General features: G+C 40.4%; 3 protein-coding genes across 9 annotated transcripts in view; 2 read left to right on the forward strand and 1 right to left on the reverse strand.

Annotated features, from left to right (window-relative positions):
* Positions 1 to 1,127: 1,127 nt before the first annotated feature.
* On the forward strand, positions 1,128 to 13,143 carry calml4a (calmodulin-like 4a). 2 transcript variants are annotated; one of them, XM_072671797.1, is made up of 6 exons: positions 1,128 to 1,267; positions 1,369 to 1,399; positions 2,642 to 2,782; positions 5,781 to 5,969; positions 7,399 to 7,538; positions 13,094 to 13,143. In XM_072671797.1, exons 1-5 carry the CDS (start codon positions 1,265 to 1,267, stop codon positions 7,494 to 7,496), a joined length of 462 nt encoding a protein of 153 aa, XP_072527898.1. In that variant the 5' UTR covers positions 1,128 to 1,264; the 3' UTR covers positions 7,497 to 7,538; positions 13,094 to 13,143. The 2 variants fall into 2 exon arrangements, with proteins under 2 accessions (XP_072527898.1, XP_072527897.1); XM_072671796.1 differs by lacking the exon at positions 13,094 to 13,143 and having other exon boundaries at positions 7,399 to 7,667.
* Positions 7,642 to 16,648, reverse strand: tex9 (testis expressed 9). Of its 4 annotated transcripts, XM_072671794.1 has the most exons (14): positions 16,356 to 16,648; positions 15,211 to 15,818; positions 14,840 to 14,931; positions 13,068 to 13,192; positions 12,922 to 12,985; positions 12,752 to 12,831; positions 12,606 to 12,642; positions 12,449 to 12,522; positions 12,144 to 12,310; positions 11,716 to 11,798; positions 11,465 to 11,638; positions 8,680 to 8,814; positions 8,019 to 8,153; positions 7,642 to 7,926 (listed from the first exon to the last, which is right to left on the reverse strand). In XM_072671794.1, exons 2-14 carry the CDS (start codon positions 15,284 to 15,286, stop codon positions 7,849 to 7,851), a joined length of 1,320 nt encoding a protein of 439 aa, XP_072527895.1. In that variant the 5' UTR covers positions 15,287 to 15,818; positions 16,356 to 16,648; the 3' UTR covers positions 7,642 to 7,848. The 4 variants fall into 4 exon arrangements, with proteins under 4 accessions (XP_072527895.1, XP_072527893.1, XP_072527896.1 ...); XM_072671792.1 differs by having other exon boundaries at positions 15,211 to 16,648; XM_072671795.1 differs by lacking the exons at positions 15,211 to 15,818; positions 16,356 to 16,648 and having other exon boundaries at positions 13,068 to 13,209; positions 14,840 to 14,858.
* The window catches only part of rfx7a (regulatory factor X7a), a 51,799-nt gene continuing 40,765 nt past the window's right edge, over positions 15,279 to 26,312 (forward strand). Inside the window, exons 1-2 of one of the 3 annotated variants that reach the window (XM_072671789.1) lie at positions 15,279 to 15,416; positions 15,547 to 15,847. In XM_072671789.1, coding sequence (XP_072527890.1) covers positions 15,711 to 15,847 — 137 coding nt within the window. In that variant the 5' untranslated portion in view covers positions 15,279 to 15,416; positions 15,547 to 15,710. Of the gene's footprint in view, positions 15,848 to 26,312 lie in introns of all 3 variants that reach the window. The other 2 variants (XM_072671790.1, XM_072671788.1) reach the window with 2 other exon arrangements.

Below are 26,312 nucleotides of genomic sequence, written 5' to 3' on the forward strand. Positions count from 1 at the left end.
GGAACAGTTCAACAAAAATACAATTATAAGTTTATAACTTATGCTCATTGTATTTTTTTTGTCTTCCTTCTTTCAGGTGTAGCAAAAAGATGTTTGGCATCTGAAGTTTGCTTCTTTAGTTCAGAATGGGAGATGCTAACTCCCTTCACAGACCTTCATTTTTTTGGCACAGACAAATCCAGGTGATTTATATGTTATGACTAATGTTAGCCTATAAAATTACCCATAGTTGAATGAGAGGGCAGACACTTTGAGTAACCGCTCTGATTTGAGCTTAAATAAGATTTATCCGTGCTCTTTTTATGCTTTTAATTTTAAAACTCTTTTAATAGATTAAAAGTCTTTAAAAAAAATTAAAGTAGACATGTATTTACAGATATGTGACTGGTGACAGCCCAAGTCTTGTGTTTGTTAGCCATGTTAGCCTAGCATTTCTAGTTCTAAACTAAAGAAACGTGTCAGATGTGAAACATGCCTTAGCTGATCGACTGCATACAGGGGTCAAAGATGAATTATATTAATGTGACTTCCACATCTATTCCTTTAACTAAATGCGGCTCCTAATATAATACCCATAATGCAGAGATGGAATATTAAATAAAACATCTACAAAGATTCAGCTGTCCTTAGGGATATCCAAGAATAGAATAGGACCAAACAAAATGAGTGAGTCTAGATTCTTAAAACAAGCAACCCCAGGTATGGCACACCAAACAGATATATGTGCTTTTGTCTGATTATGTCCAGGGTATAAAATATTATACATCCTTGTGTATAATAATAACAAAATGTATAATGAGAAAAGGTTTACAACTTTTGAATGGTAGTGTACTAACAGTTTTTACAGTGTTTTACATTGTACAATACTACCACAGCATGTTGTATAAACAAGCAGAATTTCTATCTTTAATAGATAAAGAAATTCACCTTAATCTGCATCAAGTCCAGTTCAACCTTCATCATCACACTGAGACATTTTATAAATGTAATTAACAAATCATTAGAGGTTGTTTCACATCATATTTAATAGTATTGCACATGTATACTGTTTTAAGTCATGCAGGGTCTCAACCCTCAGGCATTCCTTTGAGTAGTATTCAGGTGTGCCTGCTTTGGCGAGCATTGGGATCATATATCACTGTTGCTGTGGCAACGAGGCTATCAGTTACGTCAACAGCATGGTGGACTTTAGATCATGTCAGTAGCCTTGAGGGAGGGACGTTTCTGGAAGGCACCTGTTTGCAGGTGAGACGCGTGTCCAGCAATGGTAAGTGCCAGGAGACATTTCTTAATTATACAGAATTGTCAGTTGGTCTTTTTTCGGGGTGGCTAACCTCTGTGTTTATAACTGTACCTCTCTTCATTCAGGCAAAGTTTCTGTCCCAGACTCAAATTAATGGTAAGTTGTTTTAAGATTAGTCAAAGCGGCCTACAGTTACCGGCCTTTTTAATCTGATGTACATAAATGCTACAAGAGTATATTTGTGTATTCTAATATATTCAGTAAATTATGAGAAGTTTACGTGAGCATACAAGTTTACGTCCTCAGTAATTGAGCTTAAAGTTCATTTTGGTGGGTAGTAAATACATATACGGTATATAGTACATGCTAATTTACATGTATTTGTGTAGAAATCTGTTTTTCTGTTAGTGTTTTGAAATGAAAACGCTTTTACTTTAACTTTACTTTAATTGAATTTCGACTTTTTTTATACTCAACTTGTTATTTTTTATTAAGTACGAAAATTATTCAGCCCCCAGCCCCCCGAATTTACAAACTATTCAGCTATTTGCAATAAACCAATCAAACAAGGCAAATTTAAATAACTCAACACAACTAATAAAAACCAGTGTTTTCTCCTAATTCAGCTACAAATGCCACTTTTAATGACTACTGCAGTCTCAGACGTATCCAACCCCTTCATGGCAAGCGTTGTTAGTACCTAGTAGAGCCCCCTTTTGCTGTTATGACCTGCTATAAAGCCAGACACTAGCTTCTAGCTGTGTTAAAGAATCTTAACCAAGACATACCTGTAATATACAGACCAGAAACGTTCCAGTTTTGAGCGATGAAACAAAACTGGAACTGGTGGCTGGGTGATGCTCGGTGATGTTCTGGGGCTATTTTGCTTCCTCTGGCACTGGAAACCTGCAGCATGTGGAGGGCAGGATAGATTTAATTAAGTGTATCAGGAAATCCTCGAAGCTTGGGTGTCATTGGACCCTCCAACAGGACTATTATTATCCCAAGCCTCAAAGTCCACCAAGGCTTGGTTTCAGAAGAAGTCCTAGAAGATTCTGCAGTGGTCGTCACAGTCACCCGACTTGAACCCCATAGGGAATATTTTGGTGAGATTTGAAGAAGCAGTTATAGCAAATAAACCCAGGAATATTAGTGAACTGAAGGCCAACAATTGAAGGCCAAAATTTGTCATGAAGATGCTTGTCATGGAGGGGTTGAATAATTCTAAGACTGAGATGTGGATGAGATGTTGTGTTGAGCTCATTAAATTGGTCTTGTGTGATTGGTTTATTGCAAACAGCTAAAAGGTTAATAAAGCTAATTTGAACATTTTGATTGCAACTATATTGAGGTAATATACCGGCCTATGTTGAACAACTTTTGTTTGTCTCCTTGTAGAATTTAAAGAATGCTTCTCCTTGTATGACAAAAAGCGGAAGGGGAAGATTGAAGCTAAGGACCTGATCACAGTGATGCGCTCTTTAGGCACCTGTCCCACCTACAGCGAGGTGGACAGACACCTGCAGGTCCATAAGATAGGTACGGTACAATGCTTGATAGGGACCATACATACTTGTCTTTATTTCTACATATAGGAGCGTGTTTTTGGAACATTTTTGGAACAATTGATCATGCTAATGTGGTCATATGAAGTACATAATACTGTAGATAATGTTGTTTTATTATACAGTCATGCCCGAAAGTATTCATACCCCTGTCAAAGTTTGACTTAAATTTACTTTTATTTAACCAGAAATTATATTTTTGCCTGGAAATGACACAGGCATCTCCCAGGAGATAACACGATGATGTACAAGAGGCATCATTGTGGGAAAAAATATTTCTCAGCTTTTATACACATTTGAACAAAAAGTGGCATGTCCAAAATTATTCATACCCTTCTCAATAATTAATAGAAAAGCCTTTATTGGCTATTACAGCAATCAAACGCTTCCTGTAATTGCTGACCAGCTTTTTGCATGTCTCCACTGGTATTTTTGCCCATTCATCTTTAGTGATGAGCTCCAACTCTTTGAGGTTCGAGGGTCTCCTTGCCATCACCCTGATCTTTAGCTCCCTCCACAGATTCTCAATTGGATTCAAGTCAGGACTCTGGCTGGGCCACTGCAAAACATTAATGTTTTTGTCTGCTAACCATTTCTTCACCACTTTGGCTGTGTGTTTTGGGTCGTTGTCGTGCTGAAATGTCCACCGGTTCCCAAGGCCAAGTTTCTCTGCAGACTGCCTGATGTTGTTGAGAATCTTGATGTATTGCTCTTTTTTCATGGTGCCATTTACTGCGATCAAGTTCCCTGGTCCATTGGCTGAAAAACACCCCCAAAACATTAGGTTCCCACCACCATGTTTGACAGTGGGGATGGTGTTCTTAGGGTTGAAGGCTTCTCCTTTTTTACGCCAAATGGTGCACACATCATTGTGGCCAAACAATTCAATTTTTGTTTCATCTGACCATAAAACAGAACACCAGAAGTCTTCTTCTTTGTCCAGATGAGCATTTGCAAAGGTCAAGCGGGCTTTTGTGTGCCTTTTCTGGAGAAGTGGTGTCCTCCTTGGCCTGCGTCCGTGGAACCCAGCAGTGTGCAGTGTCCGTTGAACTGTCTGCCTTGAGATGTCGCCACCAGCAGAGTCCAGATTCACCAGGATGGCCTTGGTGGTGATCCTTGGATTTTTCTTCACCTCTCTCACTATTCTCCTGGCCAGCACAGGTGTCACTTTTGGCTTCCGACCACATCTTCTGAGATTTTCCACAGTGCGGAACTTCTTGTATTTTTTAATAATACTTTGCACTGTAGCCACTGGAACTTGAAAACATTTTGATATGGCTTTATAGCCCTTTCCTGACTTGTGAGCGGCCACAATGCACAGCCGCAGGTCCTTAGTGAGCTCCTTTGTCTTAGCCATGACTGTCCACAAACCAGCTGCAGAGAGCTGCTGTTTTTCTCCTGTTGAGTTGATTAAAACAGCTGTTCCCAATGAATCAGGGTAATTAGGATGCTTTAAAACAGCTTGGACTATTTGGAATGGTATAGAACTTTGGATTTTCCCATATACTGTGACAGTTTTCAAAGGGTATGAATAATTTTGGACATGCCACTTTTTGTTCAAATGTGTATAAAAGCTGAGAAATACTTTTTCCCACAATGATGCCTCTTGTACATCATCGTGTTATCTCCTGGGAGATGCCTGTGTCGTTTCAAGGCAAAAATATAACTTCTGGTTAAATAAAAGTAAATTTAAGTCAAACTTTGCCAGGGGTATGAATACTTTCGGGCATGACTGTATATATTTACTGGATTTTAGGCTAGTACAGTCTCAGTTCCATATTGCCCACTCGATATCTATATGCTTACATGTTACCATTAGGGGATTTATCAAAAATATAACATCACCTTATTAGACGACATACACAATATGATACACCAGTAACATTAAAACCACTGGCAGGTCTCATTACAGTGCCTCTTGTTGAATATACACATTAGGCAGCAAATGAACACAGTTAAGTTGATGTGTCCAAAAGCGGCAGGTCTTGTGGGGTGTTCTCGGTATGCAGTGGTCCATGGAAGGACAACTGTAGAACTGGCAACAGGGCCATGGGCTCCCGTAGCTCACTGATGCTTGAGGGGGACAAAGGCTAGACTGTCTTTTCAGATCCCACAGAAGAGCTACTGTAGCACAAACTGCTGAGCTGTTTTGGCAGCACACAATATTAGGTTTTAATGTTAACAGTATTAAAACAGTGTTGTAATGTAAATCAGCTTTCACCTTTATAAAGAGAGAGATTACCCTGAGAAAGCGCTTTTAAGACATGACTGGCTGTATCATCTAGCACATGATAAAATGTCTTATTGGTGAAAAGTAAGACATATATTTAGACATATTCAAAAGCAACCAGTCAATGGTGGTTATATTTCAATATAGGGGTGGACAATATAACAATTTTTGATCAAAATCTTGGAAAATTTAGTTAAAAAAGGGATTGTGATACGAGGAGCGTATTGTGGATATCGCCAGTGCTTAAAGAACACTGACCAACTGCACATTTCATTACAGATGGTGTAATCAGTGCTGTTTATTCAGGTGATAAAACACTGTACTCAGTATTGGGAGAATCTGAGAATCTGACGCTACTGATGCATTTTGTCTGCATGTCAAAAGAAATGTTTTTAAATATTATAAACATAATATATTCACCATATCACCCAGCACTATTTCATGCAAACATTTAGAACATGTGCTAAGCAGAACCTGAAAGCGCACTATACTGTACGTGCTTCCACAAAGTATATCAGAGCAGTGTCTTTTTGCCTGTAAAACACCATAACAATAATGCAATTAATTAATACATAGAATGAATACAAATGAATGCAAATACAGTAGTCAAAGTATTCTTGGTTTGAAAATGGTTAAGCTATAGTTAAGCTTTAGAGATCATTTTCTCAGATGCTTTCAGTTTTTGCATCGTACTCCATTTAATCTTTTCAGTGTCTTTAACTTTGTGTGCATGTTGGCTCAGAAAAAAACGGCGAGCTGGACTTCTCCACCTTTCTGACCATGATGCACAGACAGATGCAGCAGGAGGACCCCAAGACTGAGATCCTGGAGGCGATGCGCATGACAGACAAGCAGAAGAAAGGCTACATTCTGGCATCTGAGCTACGAGCCAAGCTCACAGGCTTGGGAGAGAAACTTACGGATAAAGAAGGTACAGCATTGCAGAGGTTTGGCTTTAAATAGTTTAAAATGAAGTTTTGGGGTTAACTTGAAAAGACAAATAACATGGAAGGGGGTCTCAACATGATATGTTTCATTCAGCTCTAAGTAAGAATGGTTGGGTTGATACAGCAGTTTCATCTTAAGAATCAATGCTTCCATAAATCCTAGTGATACTGAGTGTTTTCATTTAGCACTGATTACAGAAAGTATTTTCTGTTAAATGGAATGTGCTTTCTGAAAAAGTGACAAAATGATTTTCAATAGAGTAAGATAGAAGCAGCTAACATGCATGCAAACGTGTCGCCTTTCAGCGAAATGTATAGTTATAAATGATGAGATGATTGAACAAAGCGGCATGTATGTCACTATTTGCTCAACCCACAGATATTATTTATTTTTTTATAGACCAAACAGGTCTAAAATATGAGAAGAAACCATTTTGTGTGAAGTGTGAAGTTCTTTCATCAACAGTGGGTGAAAAAAAGGGGGAACTCAAATTGGGGCAGTGGTAGCTCAGCGGTTAGAGCTCCGGACTATTGATGACAGGGTTGGGGGTTTGTGGAGTTGGATGCCCACTGCTCTAGGTGTGTGTGCTCACTGCCCCTAGTTTACTAGTGTGTGTGTGTGTGCGCACTACCACAGATGGGTCAAATACGGAGGACACATTCTCTGTACATAGTACAGCGACAGACACTTGCACCTTTATCTTTCTTTACCTTTAAAATTAAGCGAATACAAGTAGTAATCATTGGGCCTAATGACTATGCTACATTGTGGAGCCAGTAGAGTACAAATATCGGGCAATGGTTTTTAGATTGGACTCTAATATTAACACATATGGGGAGATAGTTGTTGATCTCAAATAGTTCCAGAGTGATCTTTCTGTATTTTAGCCTCCAGATATTACATGTTACATGTAATTAAAATCATTAAACCTAGAAAATTACGCTGGAAACTGATCTCTGATCTTGGCACTGCTTTTGAGTTTTCATGTCTGATTAAATACATGACAAAAACATTTTTTGCTGTCCATACTACAAATATTCACTGTAAAAAATGTAAAGATTTTCCTTTTGATCTGTACTAAGATCAGTTAAAAATTCAAGTACCAGCATTAAGATACTCTGTGTAGGGGAATTCTGAGACATATCTGTTATGAAGCATTAGAGTTAGGTTTGGGAGAGCTGTGTGAGAAAGTTCAAGTGCCACCTTTCTCCCACAGATATCCCACACATCTTTGCAAAGGTTAGAAACCGCAAGGACACATGTTCATTCTTTTCAGATACACGTTTCAACCAGATGGCCTTTCACCCTGTGACTCATGCATTGTGTATATAAAACATAATGTCTGCCTCATTGGCTGTACTGCCCGAAAGCTAACTTCTATCTTCTATTATGTTCTCCTATTGTCATTGCAGTGGACCAGTTGTTTAAGGAGGCTAACGTTGGTCCTGATGGCCTCATTCACTATGAAGAGTTCACCAAAATGGTCACCCTACCTCCTGTGGACTACTGAAGGGCCATAGGGTGGACGGGTGCATGAACATCCAGCGTTTCAGTAATTATTTCACATAATTCTGTGTAACAATGACAAAAATATTCATTGGCATTAAACTGTGTTTTTGAAAAATAAAGATTTTAATTTTTCATTTCAACAATAAAGCATTAAAAGGTCAGTTAGCTAAAAAAACGGAGCACTTTAGGAAAACAACTCCCAAATGTACCCTCTAGAGGGCAGTCAAGTAATAGTTGTGACAGAGCTCCTCTTGACTTATCAGTTCTGATGACTGTATAAAAACTTAACAGTGCAATCCTAAACATTTATTCAACAACCTTACGCCATGCATGATACAGTTCCTCTGAATGCACTACGGTTTGCTCCAGTCCAGTGCTTTCATGAACTCGTCTTCTGTGAAGGATAACATCTTTGCTGCTTCAAAGTGCATCTGTTATGAATCAGAGATTTGATTAATAGATGTAAAGTAATCGCTGGTACAGCCATGGTTTGAAGCAGAAATGTATTTTACAGAAAACTCACCTTTTGCCTTTTTAAAATATCAATTAGCTTGAGCTGCTTCTTAAAGCCGATGATAAGTTCAGCCTTCTGTTTCTCCAGCTTTTTGTTCTCAGCTTGCAAAGTTTCAATCTTCTGCTGCTCCTGGTTTGCGGAGTCCTATACAGGATGTTTTATAAATAAAGAAACAATTAAAAACAGAATTAAATGTCTTGTAAATTGCAAAGGGAATAACATAATTGTGTTTGTTATGAATAGCGTAAACTACCATGGTTGAATGGTGGACTTCATTCAGGGGTGGACGATTTTCCGATAGTTAAATACATTTTTACAATACACAGTATGCCACAATTTTAACAATTCAAAGTACGCTGCATTAAACCCAATTAACCAGGAAAAGTGATGCTCTCTTGGTAATGAAACATGTAGTTGGACAGTGTTCTATCCACAGAATAGGCATCTGCACATCATGGTGTAATCAGAACAATAAATACTGTCATAGTGCCCAACCCTAGCTAAAGCACTGGCCTTAGTTTAACAGTATGTCCTGAATAATTAAAAGTAATTAAAAGTAGTCTCTGTATAATAAGTGTTAGGATTCATGAATGGAGAAGATCTTGAGGGGTCAAAAAAATCTTTTCAAAAAGGGGCAACCTGTGTAGTTTGTACTTAGAACCCTCAGTACCTTGCTGCTCTGTTTGAGCTTGCTAAGTTGAGCCTTGCTCTTCTCTGCCTCCTCCAGTGCTCTGTTCAGCCTTACTTCCGTAGCACTGTGGCTGCTGGCGGCTTGCTTCTGTGCCCTCTTCATGCCCTCCAGCTCCTGCAGGTTTCACACAGAATGCAGAAATGCATATGAAATACATGCTCTTTATGAATCTATGTGTACTGGAAGTACCTCCAGACATTGCAAATACACATTAGTGTCAATTTACTGGATGGTCCATTATAGATACCTCATTGATGCTCACCTGACATTCAACTAAGTGCAACTCTCAAATCACTGTCTTCTGATTGTTACCCTGCACCTTACCCTTAGAGTTAGGTGTAGTGTTACATTCAGCAGATAATTATTTACTTCAACTTAGAGCTCAGCTGCATTTAATACATATTCAGCTGAATGTTAGTTGAATGTCAGGTGAGCATCTATGAGGTATCTAAAATGGACCATCCAAATAAACTGATACCACAAACATTGTTTTGAATAACCTGCTATATCCTATGGGTGTAAACCCATCTAGGTTTTAGGGATTTACAGGGTATCGGCAGGTACTTAAAAAAGTACAAATAATGAAAGAATTTAAATGAATGAAATTAATATTTGAATTTTGTATATTCTCCCAATCTCTAAATTACCACAGGTAACAATGCCATACCACTGGATGTGTTTGTTACATTGAACGGTTACATTGAAAATGGGTTGCAATTTAACCGGTGTATTTCACTGTCTATATAGGTGGTTACTGTGCATTTGAAACAGTTGTCAGGATTCTATCTAAGCTGACGCTGAACCTAGAGGGGTACCTCTGTTTGCCTGCTTTGTTAGAATAGGAAAACATGAGAAATAACAAATTCAACAACAGCTGTTCAACAGACACAAGATTTTCTGCTTTGTTCAAATAACAACCTAAACTCATAGAAGCCCTGTTTAAACAAAAAGCATCATACACAGCGTCTCCGGAGATACAAAAGTATCTTTTGTTGTACTATTACCAGTGTGAAAATGTATATTCACACATAGAATTCCTTTCCACCCTCACCCATATGCATCACTGTCTGGGGCTCAACGTTCCAAACCTATAAGTTCACCCCCCCAACACTTGCCAACTGCAGGATGGCTTCACTTTACATGCAGAAGGCTGATCGTGTCAAAGGGCCCATGCCAGGCATTCCTTTGCCCTGGCCCTCTCATTAACAGCTTCTTTAGTGTGGGAAGCAGTCCGAGAAACGCCATGCTACGCACAGTTAAGACTGAGACATAACCTGCACTGTGGCGCCAGCTGCGGCCCCCTGCCAGGTGATCAAAAGCGAGGTGAGAGAGAGCCGCAGTCAACATGGTCAAGTATAAAGTTTACGCATAGCTTCAGTTATTTAATTTCCCTGTGCTCATAAAATTCTTATCAGTGTCATATAAAGGGATTGTCTATTTTGTAGTCAAAATATACAGCATGCTGAGTTTAGTACATGCAAGACAAGGTCCAAGAATGTCAGCAACTGCCTTATTAACTTTGCCAGCAATAACAAAAGCATGGTCTAATTCCATATGAAGTACTGTGCAAAGGTCTTAGATACCTGTGAAAAATAGAATTTAAAAAGTTTACTATGTGGACAGTAAGTGTTTGTTTACTCAGTAAGATACTACTAATGAAATAAATGCAAATAACATTCATACTGTTCACTGTGTTCATTAAAACATCTGGGTTTTAATGGGAGTATTTATATAGTTCATCATCCAGTATCATCCAACACCTGGTTTGGTAAATCAATGCTTAATGATGTTAAACCAGTTGAGCTGGTGGTGGAATTGAACACAATCATGCGCTGGCTGGGGGCGTCCAGGTGAAATCTGGAACCAAAACTAGAACAAAGTTCTTCAAACTAGCTCTTATGATGGAATTATTGTTGTGCATATACAGTCGTACATAATGTAAATAAAAAATAAAGTTAAAAAGGCTAAAGCTACTCATGTAAGCTAAAGTGCAGTGCAAATACAGTGGGGAAAAGGTATTTAGTCAGTCACCAATTGTGCAAGTTCTCCCACTTAAAAAAATGAGAGAGGCCTGTAATTGACATCATAGGTAGACCTCAACTATGAGAGACAAAATGAGAAAAAAAATCTGAAAATCACATTGTCTGATTTTTAAAGAATTTATTTGCAAATAATGGTGGAAAATAAGTATTTGGTCACCTACAAACAAGCAAGATTTCTGGCTGTCACAGACCTGTAACTTCTTCTTTAAGAGGCTTCTCTGTCCTCCACTCATTACCTGTATTAATGGCACCTGTTTGAACTTGTTAACAGTATAAAAGACACCTGCCCACAAGCTCAATCAGTCACACTCCAAACTCCACTATGGTGAAGACCAAAGAGCTGTCGAAGGACACCAGAAACAAAATTGTAGACGTGCACCAGGCTGGGACTGAATCTGCAATAGGCAAGCAGCTTGGTGTGAAGACATCTTGTAAAGACTTACAGAAAACGTTTGACCTCAGTCATTGCCAACAAAGGATATATAACAAAGTATTGAGATGAACTTTTGTTATTGAACAAATACTTATTTTCCACCATTACTTGCAAATAAATTCTTTAAAATTAAACAATGGGATTTTCTGAATTTTTTTTCTTATTTTGTCTCTCATAGTTGAGGTCTACCTATGATGTCAATTACAGGCCTCTCTCATCTTTTTAAGTGGGAGAACTTGCACAATTGGTGACTGACTGTAACTTTTCCCCACTGTATATATACCCTCACCTTCTGCAATGCGCCCACTTGCTGCCGCAGCCCATCACAATTTCTGTTGGCCTCTTCGGCCAGGGCTCGGTGCTTCTCTAGCTGAGTCTGCTGCATGCTGGTGGTTCTCTGAAGTCTTACCCGTTCTTCCTCCATCTCCTTCAGCTTGTTGCTTAGCACTCCATTCTCATCATCCTAAAAAAAATTAAAGTGAGAAAACCGTTTACAAGTTAAACACTCTTAATGCATAATCGTAACTGCTTAGTACATACCTTTTTGTTGCCCTCATCTGAAAGCCTGTTTAACTCCTCCTGCATCACTCGTACTTTAGCCCTTAAGAAGCGAATCTGAGCCTCTGGGAAGACAATTAAATGTTGTAGGTCAAAAAAATCCCAATCTACGCAACTTACTTTTGTCCATTTTTATAGATGACAGTATCATGTCATACAGTGTACAGAATTACAGCAACCCCTAACTTAAAACTGACACTGTCTTGGATGATCAACTACATTTGGGCTAAGGGGAAAACTGCATATATTTTATATAGTTGCACAGTTTTAAATGTATTACTTTAAAAATAACCATCACTGTGGCAGTAAGTGAACAGCTGACAAAATTATGATTCATTGCTTTCCACATTAGAACTGGAGTGGGTCATAGCAATTCTCCAAATAAAATACTTTCATGCTTTCAAGCCCACCTGCACCCATCTCCTCTCCAGCGCTTGGCATGATGTCATCCTCCGGATGCTCATCCGTTACATCTTCGCTCACTCTGCCCTCAATGTTGCTTATTGTTTTAGCCAGTGAGAAATCCCCCAAATCATCAGGTATTGCAACATCATCGACCACAGTAGGTTTCATTTTTCTAACACAAAAGAAACACATAACCAGAGTGTTTAACCTCACTGTTAATCTGTTTGGCAAACATAATACAGGTATGTGTCATAGTTCCACACAACTTCTTTAGTGTATAAAGTGTTCAAGTGAACCTTTTATAACTCACTGTGGTATCTTTTTGTGGCCTGAGGGAGGTCTAGTTGGCCTTCCTGGTTTCACAGACTGTTTCTCGGTGGCTGCCTGCAGAAGAAAAAGCGTCAATGTAATGAAAACTGGTGATTAATTCCATAGTGATCAAGATGGCATATTATGCTAATGTGTACCTTTGCAGTAGGTTTCTTCAATGTAGACAAGGTGTCTCTGTTAGGACACACAAATTCAGTATGTAAAAGGCAAACTGAACAACGTGGAGAGTTGTGTTTGGAAGTTAAAGACAATGTAGTGCTATTTCTAATGTAAACTCCATTACCCCAAATCCTCATAACCATCTGAAATGCTGATGCTCAAGTGGGTGGAGATAGGTTTGGAGAGCACTTCATTTTGTTCCCTCTGTAAAATAAAACGTTTACAATGTTGCACAATACTTTTACTTAGGAGCATAGAAAGTGGTATTTAAACCAAGTAAAGATTTTATCTCACCATAACTTCCTCTGCTTGCCGCACCAGCTCAGCTGTTTTTGCCTCCAGTTCTGCATTAAGCCGTCTACAATGACAGAATTCATCAGGCTAAGAATTGTTGTGACTGGTACACAGTAATAAAAAAAGGTGTCACTAATAATGCATACTTGTATTCTTCTTCTTTGGCCAGCAGGTCCATTGCAGGAGGTTTCTTTGGTGGAACAGAAGCAGGTCGGGTCACAGGTCTGGCCATTGGGAGTCTCGGAGAGCATGGTGGCTGGGTTTTTTTGGGCTGTTTGTAGAACAAGGCTTCCACATTATGTTGCATAACACAGCTAGCCAAATAAATGAGTAGCAACATGCTCCTTACAAAAACGAACAAGCTACATGCATAACATTCATTCTGATTCTGATTCAACCATTTACTGGCAGGTTTGGTTTCAAAAATCTCTCCTTCCAGGTTTTTGCCAATTCCACTGTGAATTGTAATGTCTAAATTATGTTCTACAGACATGTTATTAATGTATTAATGTATTGTATAACACTCATTCACTTTTGATCTGTAGTTTAAAAGAAAGTATTGAAACAACAAGGTTCGTTCAGGAATCAGTATTAAAGTCACTGTATTTATGAGGTATTGATATAATAATATTTTAAACACTACCCAGCCTTCTACTTTTTATTTACATGCATTTCAAGATGTGTAATGTTTTGATTGTTCAAATATACTTCATGTTAAGTTATTTCCTAACACTGTATTAAAGGTCTTCTCTGCTGAACTTACACTGAACACTTTTCCCCCCCAAAAAAACAATGTGCACCTAAATCGACCAATGCGTACAATGAGATGACAGGTACACTGCTTTAGAGGTTACTGGTTTAGGTGTATTAGCCCTTTGGTTCATGTTTAAGAATGTTTTTACTTTACTGACACACAATTTAATGCTAGTTACATACAAGTTAACCAGCTGTAACAGTTTCATTAACTACATGTCCAAATGTTTTTGGACAGCCATCCTACTGAATGCATTTGGCTACTTTAAGTTGCACCCATTGCTGATACAGATGTGCAAATGCACACACACAGCTTGTCTAGTCCATGGAGAAAAATGAGGCCAATAGAACAGGACTCTCTGGAGCACCATGCCTAAAGGCCGGCGTGGCGAGCTGTGGAGCAGTGGAGCTGTGGAGCTCTGGAATGATGGTGCTCCATTCAACTATTTTAGGAGGATTTGGGGAGTTGGTGATGAGGTGGGGTGATGATCATCCAATATCCTGACCTCACTAGCGTTCTTGCTGCTGAATGCAGTCGAATCCTCAGAGCAACGCTCCATCATCTAGTAGAAAGTCTTCCCTGGATGGTAGAGACAGTTACTCCAAGAAAAGCAGGATCAACTCTTCTTCATTTTATCATCACCATCTCATCATCACAACAACATGCAATCATGATTATGCCTGTAAAGGTTTTATGTGCTCGGACTAGCCCACACTATTTAAACTAGCTATAAGTTCCCTAAGGCACATTTAGGGCTTCTTGGGGGAGGAACCTCTTAAGGTGCTTTGCACAAGCACCTTATCTTTTGAACAGTGTATAACCTCATGCTTTGTTTATTGAGTTTAAGAATAAATGAAACTGAATTAAACAAAATAAACAATAAACTAATGGACAGGTGTCCCAATACTTTTGTCCATATAGTGTACGCCTGAGTTGTACGTATTCTGAGGCGAGTTCAGGCCTAATTTAGCCAGCTAGCTAACTAACGTTGAGTTAACGTGGCCTCAGCAGCTTGCTAGCTAAGTTAAGGCTGTCTGGCACCGCAGAAAGTATCAAAAACTGTTACATTAAAGTCTATGAACATTATTTTGAAAATATGCCAGACTAAATATAGGTGTACATTAGTGTAGAGGACAAAACAACCAGTTTCGTCGTGTAACTCACCCGCTGAGGCGCTGATAAGGGTCTGTCAGCCATGTTTCTCCTGAAGGGATGACGCCGTCGCATAGCAACAGCTCTTGTTTTTTTTCCCCCCGCTGTATAATTAATAATTAATATTTATACATTAACGATAACGATTTTAGACACTAATACGAGCATATATAATTAATAAAAAAAACACTATATTACTTGTAAAACATTAATCTGTCAAATACAACATTTGTTTGTTATTTTTTGTCAGCCAATATGCAAACAAAGTTTATGGTATTTTTTATGGTAAGTTATTTATGTGGTATTTTCAGAACAATGCATGAATTACGCATCTGCGCAGTTTTTATTTTTATTTGTTTTATAATTTTATGCAAATTATTTACCAAGACGTGCACACGTTGTAACTAACAGCCCGTCAGTGCAGCCTCTTGTTTTTCTCCGATGGTCCGCAATACGCATGCGCAGCCCCTGCCCGGCGGCAGCAGTCCCGGTGGTCACGGAGTAGTGTGGAGTGGGGCAGGTTGCCTCTGGAGCAGTAGGCAGTGTCAGAGGATCTCTTCATCCATTCAGCTTGTGTCCGTGTGTGCATGTGCGCTTGTGTTGTTGTTTTTATTTATTTATTTTATATATATATATATATATATATATAAACCCGCGCTGGAATGTCGACCCGATCGTCCGCATGCAAGCCATGAATGGGCGCTGTGTTGTCTTCACAGGAGCCCGAGTTCATTTAGACCGACCGTGCCAGTTCACCGGGGGGAGAGGGAGCGTGATGTGCCACACTGAGGGGATCCCTGCCTTCTCGAGGTTCGGGTCGAGGCCTACTTGTTAGATCTCCCTCACCTTCTCCTCCAGCGTCTCCCTCCCGAATCTCATCGTGATGATGGCTGATGATCAACAACCTGGCCCGAACCCGCAGCCGGGCTCCGGGACGGGCTCTCTGTCCTCTCTCCTTCCGTCGGGACTGCAGGGGACCGAGACGAGCGCCCTGCAGCACAAAATCAAGAGCTCGATCTGGTAAGAGCGATCAGCTTTGGCTAGGCAGCTCCGGCGTGGCCACGGAGGTTAGCTATATCTCTAGCTAAATCAGTCGGTGGTGGTTTGCACAGAAACTAGCCCACCTCTCTAATTAGCCAAGTTAGCTGTTCAGTTAGCCTGCAACAGTGGCCAGCCCCCCACCCCACTCACAGTCTCGCTCACATGGTTCCTGTTAACACAACAAATAGACGCCATTCCTTCAGTAACGGGGATGCTGATGGGGAAAGGGACCATTAGGAGGAAGCTCAGTCTAAGCAGATCGTATTGATATAATTGATATTATTTCCTGATGATGTTCGTCTCTGCGTTTCTCACATAGTTGGAGAAGTCCAGCAGGACTCCTAGCTAGCTAAGTAGTTTGCGCTGTCTAATTTCTGAAGTGTTTGGCTAGTGAAGCTGTCGGCTGGGCTGACTGTCACACAATATATGGGTAGTCCTTCAGTGATGAGAAATCTCACTGTGCCCGAGCTCATCCCTGCTGATTTACCTGGCTCCTCGTGTTTACCTCTGCTGCCTGTTCACTACAACTGTTGCATGCTGAAATGTCAGGCGTGTGTAGCCAAGGAGACCAGCTCCGTGTCCTACTCCTCTTTGGGTTTGGGTTTCGACTAAAGAGAGATTCTGTCACATTAATGTTCCTTAAAGCTGCCACGACGTTTGTGCCGAATTGGGAAGGATATAGAATATATTTAAAGTGTCAGAAATGACTGAACAGCCTGACTGACCGACCGAGAGAGAGAGCGATGCTTTAGCGAGCATGCTAGCTAAGCGCTAAACCGACTACTCGGTCGCGCGACGGATGGTAAACAAGCCATGCGGAGTTTAAGCGTGCTCCGCTCCGAGTGAATCGGCTCTTTCGAACCGCCCCTTTTCAATACATCGATCGAACTGATTCACATGTCCAACTGAGCCGACTCTGTACATAATGGCATTATAACGTATTCATTTTTCATTTGAATCTGTGTATCTGTATTTGCAAGGAAACCATCTTTCATTTAGTTTTTTTTAACAGAATAATCTTCGATGTTTAGCCTGTATTTGACACGGACAGTTCGAACGAATCGGTTCAGTAAACAGAATCGGTTCAGTTGTTTGGTAGGCCAACGCGTGCACATTAACGCACGCATAAACATCAGTAGAATTACTCGACGAGCTCGTGGATGTGAACCTTCACCAAAACATATTTCTTTGCAAGTTAGCTATAGTGCAACTGAATCGTTAGGGGTATAAGCAGCGTGAAGCGGAGCCGCGCAGTCTGCACGCACACCGAGCGCGAGAGAGAGCACGCCTGCATTGTGCTCGGCTTTGGGTCAGATTAAACCTACTAGATATATAAATCGCGGCGTGTTTAATGGTCATCCCCGAGAGATTCTGATCAGTCATGGTCGCCGTAATTAGTGTTACTGCTCGTTGTAGCAGTGATCGAGTGGGATTGCTGACACGGTTGTTTTGCAGCCTCCACCCCCCTCACCAGCAGCCCTGTCTGTGCCTGTGGAGACCATTGACTGTTTATAGAGGCTGTGCTGGAGACGGGCTGCTTGAGACCTGGGGTGGAATTTGGGACTTTTTTGGGAGTTTTTCTCCTAGTTTTTCCCAAATTAATGACTTAATATCTTTTGGAGAATAATTCAACCATATTACTTTAGCCTGATGTTTTGTCATCAGGATGTCCGGATGCATTTGATGTGCACTGTGTATGTTGATTTCTGCATTGCTGGTTTCCTGTATATATCAGGATGTGTTTTACTGTTTACAGCTGTCATGCACATCAACCGTCATACATTCAAGATACTTCTGAAAATATAAGCCTATCATTCAGCAATGCATTTCAAGACTTAGTATCTAATAATTACTACACATTAGTAACTATTGTGAAATGTACTTTGCAGAGTGAGGAATTGATTGAAACATAAGCCCACATACAGGCCTTTGCAGCTTAAGGGGTCATTGCTAAAATTAGAAGTACGTGAACATGGTTTAACGTTAAATAAGTAAAGTAGGTTTGGAAGTATAAAAAAGCAGAGTAGAGTTGCACAGAGTATTTAAAAAGGTTTGTTTTCAACTTTCTGTTCATAATTATAATAATCAGCTATATATATATATATATATATATATATATATATAATATACATAATACATAGTCCACACATAGGCACATCATTTTAACAACCAAAAACAATTAAAAAAAATTAGGACTTTGATTAATGGAAATCATATCTATAAGATCATTTTGATATCTTTAATATTTCCATTCAGTTTGACTGTCCCTTTCAGAAGAACTGAGCGCAGAACCCCTACAGAAATAAAGCAGCTCAGTAATGAGTTGTATTTCGGACAGTGCAGTTTAGTCCAAGGAAGACTGTCCAGGAATTGTCCAGGAACCCTTGATGTTCATTGTTTTAGGTGTTCTGCCATAGTATCATTTGGTAGCGAGCATTGTAATACTTGGTATCGCTAATGAAATGTGGGTGGTAACAAGCCTTTTAGTGTTGCTGAGCGTTACCATGGCATTTTTTCTTTTTAATTTTGTATCAAATTGTTGATTTTGCCTCTTTTTAGGTTTCTTCTGTATCTCATTTTTTCAGAATATTGCATATTAAAAGTTCCCCTGAACTGCTACCAAATGCAAATTCAGTTTTAGACCTTTTGTCTTCCTAATGTGTCATGAATTAATGAGAGAACAGGCCACACCTGGTCGTTAACCTGGTTTTCAGTTAATTGTCCAATTACTTTTGAGCTTGTGGAAATGGAGCAGCTATGTAAAAAATGGCTGCAGTGGTCCCCACGTGGTTATTAAAAGAATTTCATTAAGCTCCCTGCATTAAAGCTTTCAGGCCCAGTCAGGTATTTTGACTGTCCAAATACTTATGAATTTACCTACTACTATGAATGCTTTCGTAACTCTGGAACTGTGTTTTTTAGAGTGAGGACCTGAAGTGTAGGTCAATGGTGAAAATACTCTGGTTTACACCTTTCACTTCCATTCATCCAGTATTGGCTCCAGTCTGTTGTCCTTCCATTTTACCGTAGGAACTGTGAATTTAACCTTCGCGAGGCTTCACAGTTAGAGGAGTGAGGAGTTTTCTCCCCAGTGCCCCCTGAACTGTGTGGAGAGCAGCTAAAGGTTAGGCCGGCCCGCGTGTTAACTGATAGCCCTGATCCACATTTGTCGAGCTGGCACGCCCAGCCCTGTCTGCCCGGGAATGATGGGGCATTTGGCACAGCCTCTGGGGTCCTGGAGAACTCGCTGGAAAAGCAAGGGGCAACATGCCAGCGCCAGCCCTCACTCTACTCCGCTTCCGTCACGTCTGCGCTTTTCAGTCACCCATCTGTCAGAACAGAAATGCTCACATTTTAATCAGCGCTGTGCTCCTTGCTATGTCCGACTAACATTCGTCAAAGCACAAGCGCCTCTTTCCTCACCTCGAGCCTGCTTTTCCCTTGTCCCTTATATATAATTAGGGATATACCAATCCAGTTTGTTTAAGCATTAAAGCAGTTCTTTAATGCTGAGCTTCGGCCGATCCCACACAGCCTTAGTGTTTTTAATAACTTACAGACAGTGGCGTAGGCTTAATCTTGACATTGATGGGGACATAAAAGCGGTCCACAAGGGGCACCCTGGAAGCTGAGGCTTTTTCAATTCATGCCAGGTCATCTAGAGCCATTTTTTATAGATATGGTAGCCACTCATAAAGGGAGTTTATTTGTCATTACACAGTTTTAATTATGTAAACCAACAGCATCCCAGTTAGCTTTCTGTACTTAATGGAAACACCTAGTGACAAATCAACGCTGTTCAGGGACTGACTTTTAGGATTTTCGTCTATACTGACTTTATCTGGGAGCCTGCCTCTCCACCTGCTTCTCTTCGGTCTGAGCTACTACACGGTCGTGTTGTTTCTGTAATCTGACGAAATAACACCCTGATGCAGCCATATGAACCGTGAAAGACATGTATGGCTTTGTTAATTATCATTACTACCTACACAACTGAAAAGTTTCTGTGACTTAGGCTCTAAAGTGGCTCCTAAGGTCCACCTTCCATTTTTTTGGCTGCCATCCTGACTGAGCATATCACCAAATTAAGCTAACTGCCAAACACACACTAGCGTTTAGGGTTGCCACCAGTTCCTTATAATAGCCCACAGAATCGTTTATCATTTAATAATAAAATGCACGATGATGTCCCTGACTCAGCCCACATTCACACATTTACACATTCTAGTTGACAGCCTATCACATGTAAGCAAGAAACAGCAAAGCCAATCGTGTTAGCGATGTGGGTTAGGGAGGCGGAACTCGTAGTACATAACAGGATCTGTTAACCATTTGTGTACGTTAAAATAGCCAATACCCGATCCATTAAAACATGCCTGGATCGGGGTGTTTCCTTTCTTACCTCAAATCCAATTCACTCATTTGCATAAATGAATCCTTTAAGGACTAAGAAAATTATTTTTATTCCTTATTTTTAAGTCCTTTTGGAGTGTTTCTATTGGTCCATTCATCTAGAACTATGAACACAATGTAAAGAACAACTAAAAGATGAAAATTAAGCCAAAATGTGAAAAACTTCAGAAATGGAGGTACAAGGTTTTTTGCATGGCAGCGACAGTATGCTGAATACCCGTTTACACTATGTGGACAAAGGTATTGGGACACCTGCTTATTGACTTGGAGTAATAAGCTTTCGCTTTTGTTGGAGTAACTGCCTCTACAGTCCAGGAAAGGCTTTCTACTAGATTTTGGAGCATTGCTATGAGGCTTCAATTGCATTTAGCCACAATAGTTTTAGTGAGGTCGGTAGGTTGGATGATCACCGCCCCACCCCATTCACAACTAGTGAAAGGCCGTCATACCCCTCTAGCCCACGCCAGGTATTAGGATCATGTTTATCTGGTCTATGGAGTCTCATTCTATTGGCAGGACGTCTAGACAAGCTGTGCTTGTGCACTTGCACAACTGTGTCAGCAATGGGTGCAACCTAAAGTAGCTTAATGCATTCTTTTAAAAGGGGTGTCCACAAACATTTGGACATATTGTGTATTTACGAATAAATAGTAATAAATAGTGCGGTTTACTATTTATGTATATTATAAACTTTATCATTCAGTATGAGCCACCCAATATTGTTCAAAATACATGGGTATTAAACAGTACCGTAATTTACAGACTGGAGCAAATCAATTATTTATTTAAATATTGACTGAATATTGACTGAATATTGCATAAACTGTAGTAAGAATTCAACAAGTAAGTTCACAGTGAGGGCAGACAACCCTTCCACCCCCCATTAATGTTCTCCTCTATACTGGGATTGAATTTCTAGACTTTCAGGGTAGACTTTTACAGAGCATGTGAGAAATATTGACCATTACATCATGTCATGCTTTGGCTAGCACCTGTGTCCACTGTGACCTCTTAAGGGTTATCAGTGATGCTAGTGCTGTAGGGCTGTTTTTCTCTGCTGGCGGTTTCTCTGATTATGGTGGACGATACTTTGAAGGCGATCCATGCATTAAGCCGCCCTCCTCCCTCCGTTGCTCCCGTTTGAACTTCGCACTGTCTGAATACTTAATGAGTTCTACAAATAGTCAGATCAAAAGCATGGATAAAAAAAGCTAAGGGAATAAAGTTTCACACACGGTTTGTTTAGTCTGTGAGGTGTTTTTTTTTTTTTTTGTGAAGTGCAGGAGAGAAGAAGATTCCAAAATGGCTTAAAGGCATTATTGTAGTGGTGGAATTCACAGTTGATGTGTCTAAAAACATGAAGGTTTAGTCATGCTGAGTGATGATCAGTGGCCTTGCTTGGCTATTGGTCAATATTTGCTACCCGTAATTTTGTTAGTGCCAGTATTGCATATATATATATATATATATATGTATATATATATATATATATATATGCCAACTTTTTGGTTGTGCCATTGGCGGGATTTAACCGCACAACCTCCTGATGATTGCTCTAAACTTTTAAAGGTTCTGCCTCCAAGGAGACTGATGGAAGGACCCCTTTCTTGAGCTGACACAGAAAAAATTAGGGCTGCACCGATACCACTTTTTTCTTTCTGATACCGATACCGGTTTTTCAGGTATCTGCCGATACCGAGTATCAATATCTATACCAACTCTGACTTAAATACTTGATACATGGCTACAAGTCCTGACATTTACAGCGTTCCACTTTTTATAGGTTGTACTTTATTACATCGTATCCCAAATAAGATATAATAAGCTTGAAAGAACAGCATTTAGTGGTTGAGGAACTGCACATTTGCAAGTTTCAGAGCTACGAAAAAAAAAGCCACAATGCAGAAACACGTGCAGGTAGGGAAGCATAATCTTGCTAAGCTCGACCAAACAGCTTTTTTATTCATATTTAAAATTCACATTTCAGAGCAGTGAAAAACAAAAAGCCAACTTTTAAGCTCAACTTTTCGTTTCAGAACCAAAAAAACACCAGAAGAAAACAAAAAGTTCTAATGTAAAAGTTCCATTAAGTGTCTGTTTAATGGTAATAACTATTTATGACGGCCTTTTACTAGTTGTTATAACATTTGATTCTGGTGGACGAAACTTTGAAAGCAATCCAAGCGTTAGGCCGCCCTCCTCCCTCCTCAGCGCTCCACACTGTCCGAATACTCCGCTAAGTTCTACAAATAGTCAGATCAGAAGCATGGATAAAAAAAGCTAAAGGAATAAAGTTTCACACAGTTTGTTTAGTCTGTGAGGTTTTTAACCTAGTTGTTTAAACATTCTATGTAAAATGTTCTATGTAAAAACCCCAAAATGTATCAGTAAGCTTCATATCCGTATCCTCTATTGGCGATACCTCTGGGCGAATAGCAGAGTGGTCTCCTTACTGACTTGTGTTTAGTAGTGTCTAAACTTTCTGCTAAATGCCTTAACTGTAAATGTGATACCGAGACTGCACGTAAGTGCCGATATCAGTATTGGTGCGACACTACGAAAAAGATATGTCAGGCGTGACCAAACCTATCTATGACAAGAAGTGATGAATAATAATACAAGTAATAGATAATTAACCGCCAATCAGTTTAGTCTTACAGTTGAATCACTTGACTGCCGATGGGTCCAGACCATCCTCATTCCCCACTCCTTACAACTTCCGTCATCACAGAGATGCAAGCGCAACCAGGGGTCTGAAAGCAGCAGAAGAGAGCAACAAGGACGAGGAGTTGGTGTGCAGTAAACTGCACCAACCGCAGAGAAGATGGGTGGCAAATGTTTGATATTCCGAGGGGATCACGTCCCTTTGCCAACTCAGCTCTGAAACCGTATTTTATTACTGAGTCAGCAGGATTTACAGACCCTGTTTGAGATCTACGCTGATTACAGCAGTCGACTAACGTGACAATCTAGTGACCGGCTATGTTACCAAAGAGCTGTTGCCCCCTGGCTGGACGCACACCCAGTAACGCTTGTAAACAGGAAACCCGTCCGTAAACTAAGCCAGTTAGCTTTTTTTACACTGTAATTACTGAACAATAATCATTAGAACGTAATAAAAGCTTTCAGAGTCTGCAAGTCATATCTGAAATCTCACATCTGACAACAGACAGTTACAGCGATCAGTGAGGCCTGTTTAATCCTGCCTATGGGGTATACAATTCAAATCTACAGTAGCATTACAGTAGATATAGTGAAATACTGATATTTACTTGTTATCCAAGTTCTAGCAACATAAAATTGGTGTTGATGATAAAAGGTTCGCATCAGTCAGGCCCTAATAAATGCTGCTCATTAACGGATTACCTCTCTCTCTCATAACCATGTGGAGCTATTTCAACATCACCATCTTTGGAAATACCCTTAGGCGACCAGCTCTTTACTTTCGTGCAGCGGCAGAGCTTTATTCTCAGATTTTGAAGATTCTTCTTTATTTTTCTCAGTGGGCCACCAGAGGGGGGTGTTTTAGAACGGATGCGGGCCGACTACATCTTCATGTGTTTTAATGAGCTTCAGCTCATAATGGCTGAGCGCTAGAAGTGTTTTTTTTTTTTTTCCCCGCTTTGGTCCGACCGAGAGTCTAAAATGGACTGAGACCGTGATGCTAAGTGGGGCAGTGTTTGAGTAGATGGGTTAAAGCTGGTTTAAGTTCTGTAAGTGAATCAGTACAGCTGAATTGCAGTTCGAGGCCAGTGAAGATTTGAGAGAGACTGGTGTATGCAACTGTTTGAGCTCCTCTGGTCAAATGACATTCATGTTTTATTGGTTTTCTAAGAGAAAATCTCTTAACAAATCCACTTTATCCACTTTATTTTGTTCAATTCTAATTGATTTTCACTTAAAACCTTTTTTTTTAATATCAAAACAGGGGTATCTAAACTTTTGCATCTAACCTAACCTTCTGCAGAGATAATGAAGTCTCATTGCATGATGGAATGATGAGCATCTTCCTTAGGCAAGACTCCTAAATCTACAGGAAAAGATAAGATTAGAAAGCCTGAAAACATGCCCAGTGTGGACAAAAGTATTGGGACACCTGCTTATGTATTGTTTCTTTTGAAATCAAAGGGAAGAGTTTATCCTATTTTGGAGTAACTGTCTCTACTGTCCAGGGATGCCTTTCTACTAGATTTTGCAGTATAGCATTGCTGTAAGGATTTGATTGCATTCAATGACAGAAGTGTTAGTGAGGTCAGGATGTTTGATGATCACCACTCCACCTCATCCCCAACTGCACAGCTCATTCCAAAAAGTACTAGATGAGGCAACAACATCCATCCTTTTAGAGATCACAGTCAATGCCGGTGGGGGGGGGGGTTACCCCTCTAGCCCACACCTGGCATTAGACATAGTGCCAGTAGGATCATCTACTTACTCTACAGGGACTAGACAAGCTGTATGTGCATGCATTTGCACATCTGTGTTAGCAAAGGGTGCAATGTAATGTAGCTGAATGCATTCATTAGATTAGGGGTGTCCACAAAACTTTCGGATGCTTGGTTTTACTGGAGCTGAATATCGTTGCTGTCCATATAGTTGGAGAAATGTTGATGACACTGATGATATGTAGCACAAAGCTTAAATTAAGTCTGCCTGTGGCTTTAAGTATGTTCTCATGAGCATATGTGTGTGTGTGTGTGAAGCTTTGTTCATGGGAATATGAGGGGAAACAGGACAGAAGGGAGGACGGGGGTAGAGACCTGACACAATGCGAATAATCAGCTTCAAAGCGGTTTGAAAATGCGCCTCTGCACCGCTGGCAAACGCCCAGCTGTTCAACCAGCCACCGTCTCCGGGAAGCGCTCTCCACTGCTGCCGTCACACAGTCTCTCTGTTCTGCCGCAGTTTAACCTACGTTCAGCCAACAGATAGACAATAGATTTCTTTAGCCTATGAAAACAAAGTGTTGCTGCAGCCTGGTGTTCCACAGCCAACGGCATGCTCCACAAAGCCGTGCAAGGCCGAGGCTAAGGCCGAATGATTCAAAGTTGACCAATGGAAGCAGGTGGGGCTGTTTTTGTGTTAATCTGAAGATTCATCATTGACTGTTTCGCTGAAGATGGCTTTATGGGATGCTGCTTTGCTTCTCTGATTCCAGTTACACTCATGCTCACATGAAAGAGCATAATGGGGAAGCAGACCCTTTGATTGACCCTCCCTAGTATCTCCCAGGCATGCAATCCACACACACTCACCCCCGAAGCACAATATCACTTTCTGCTTTTTGGTTTTCGATACCAATATTGAAACTTTCTGCTGATACAGATCCAATATTTCTTCTTCAGAAACCATTGAGCTTTAAAATAATAAAATTAGCTCTTTTTAGCCATTCCACTGACATGTAGTAGGGAGAATAGTATTCCAGTCCTCGGCACGCTGCCAACTGTACTATGTCATTTTGGTGAAGCAGACAGCACAGCGCTTGCAAAAACTGCACATCTTTGTCCAGAAATGCATGTGTAAAGAGCGTCTTTTAGGGGTGGCTCAATGCATGAATTCCACTTCTCGGCTGTAGGGGGAGCCCAGGAGCAAAAATACCAATTCTCGCATAATGCTGCTTTAAAACAAGCTTCTAAAAGTAGGTTACTGTGCTACTAACAACAATATGCCGTGTGTGTGGTTTCAAGCTAGATTTGCTGCAGGATCTACTCATACACTGACACTACTAAATGTCTCTCACACTAAAGACTCACACTAGTGATTTGGGCAGTAACTTGGGCAGTAACACACACACCTGAGGCAGCAGGGGGTTGGGTGCCTTGTTGAGGGGCATCTCAAACATGGATCAAACCAGTGAGGAGTTCTGGTCCCAAGCCCGCTTCTCTAACCTTTAGGCCATGGCTGCCCCCCCCCCCCCCCCCTTTCTAACCATGACATGACATCAGTATCTGACCTCATTTTCTCTTGGCTGAATGCAGTCAAATCCTTATAGCAGTGCTCCAACATCTAGTGTAAAGTCTTTCGAGAAAAG

The sequence above is a fragment of the Salminus brasiliensis genome, chromosome 25 (assembly GCF_030463535.1).
Source record: "Salminus brasiliensis chromosome 25, fSalBra1.hap2, whole genome shotgun sequence".
Taxonomy (NCBI): Eukaryota; Metazoa; Chordata; class Actinopteri; order Characiformes; family Bryconidae; genus Salminus; species Salminus brasiliensis.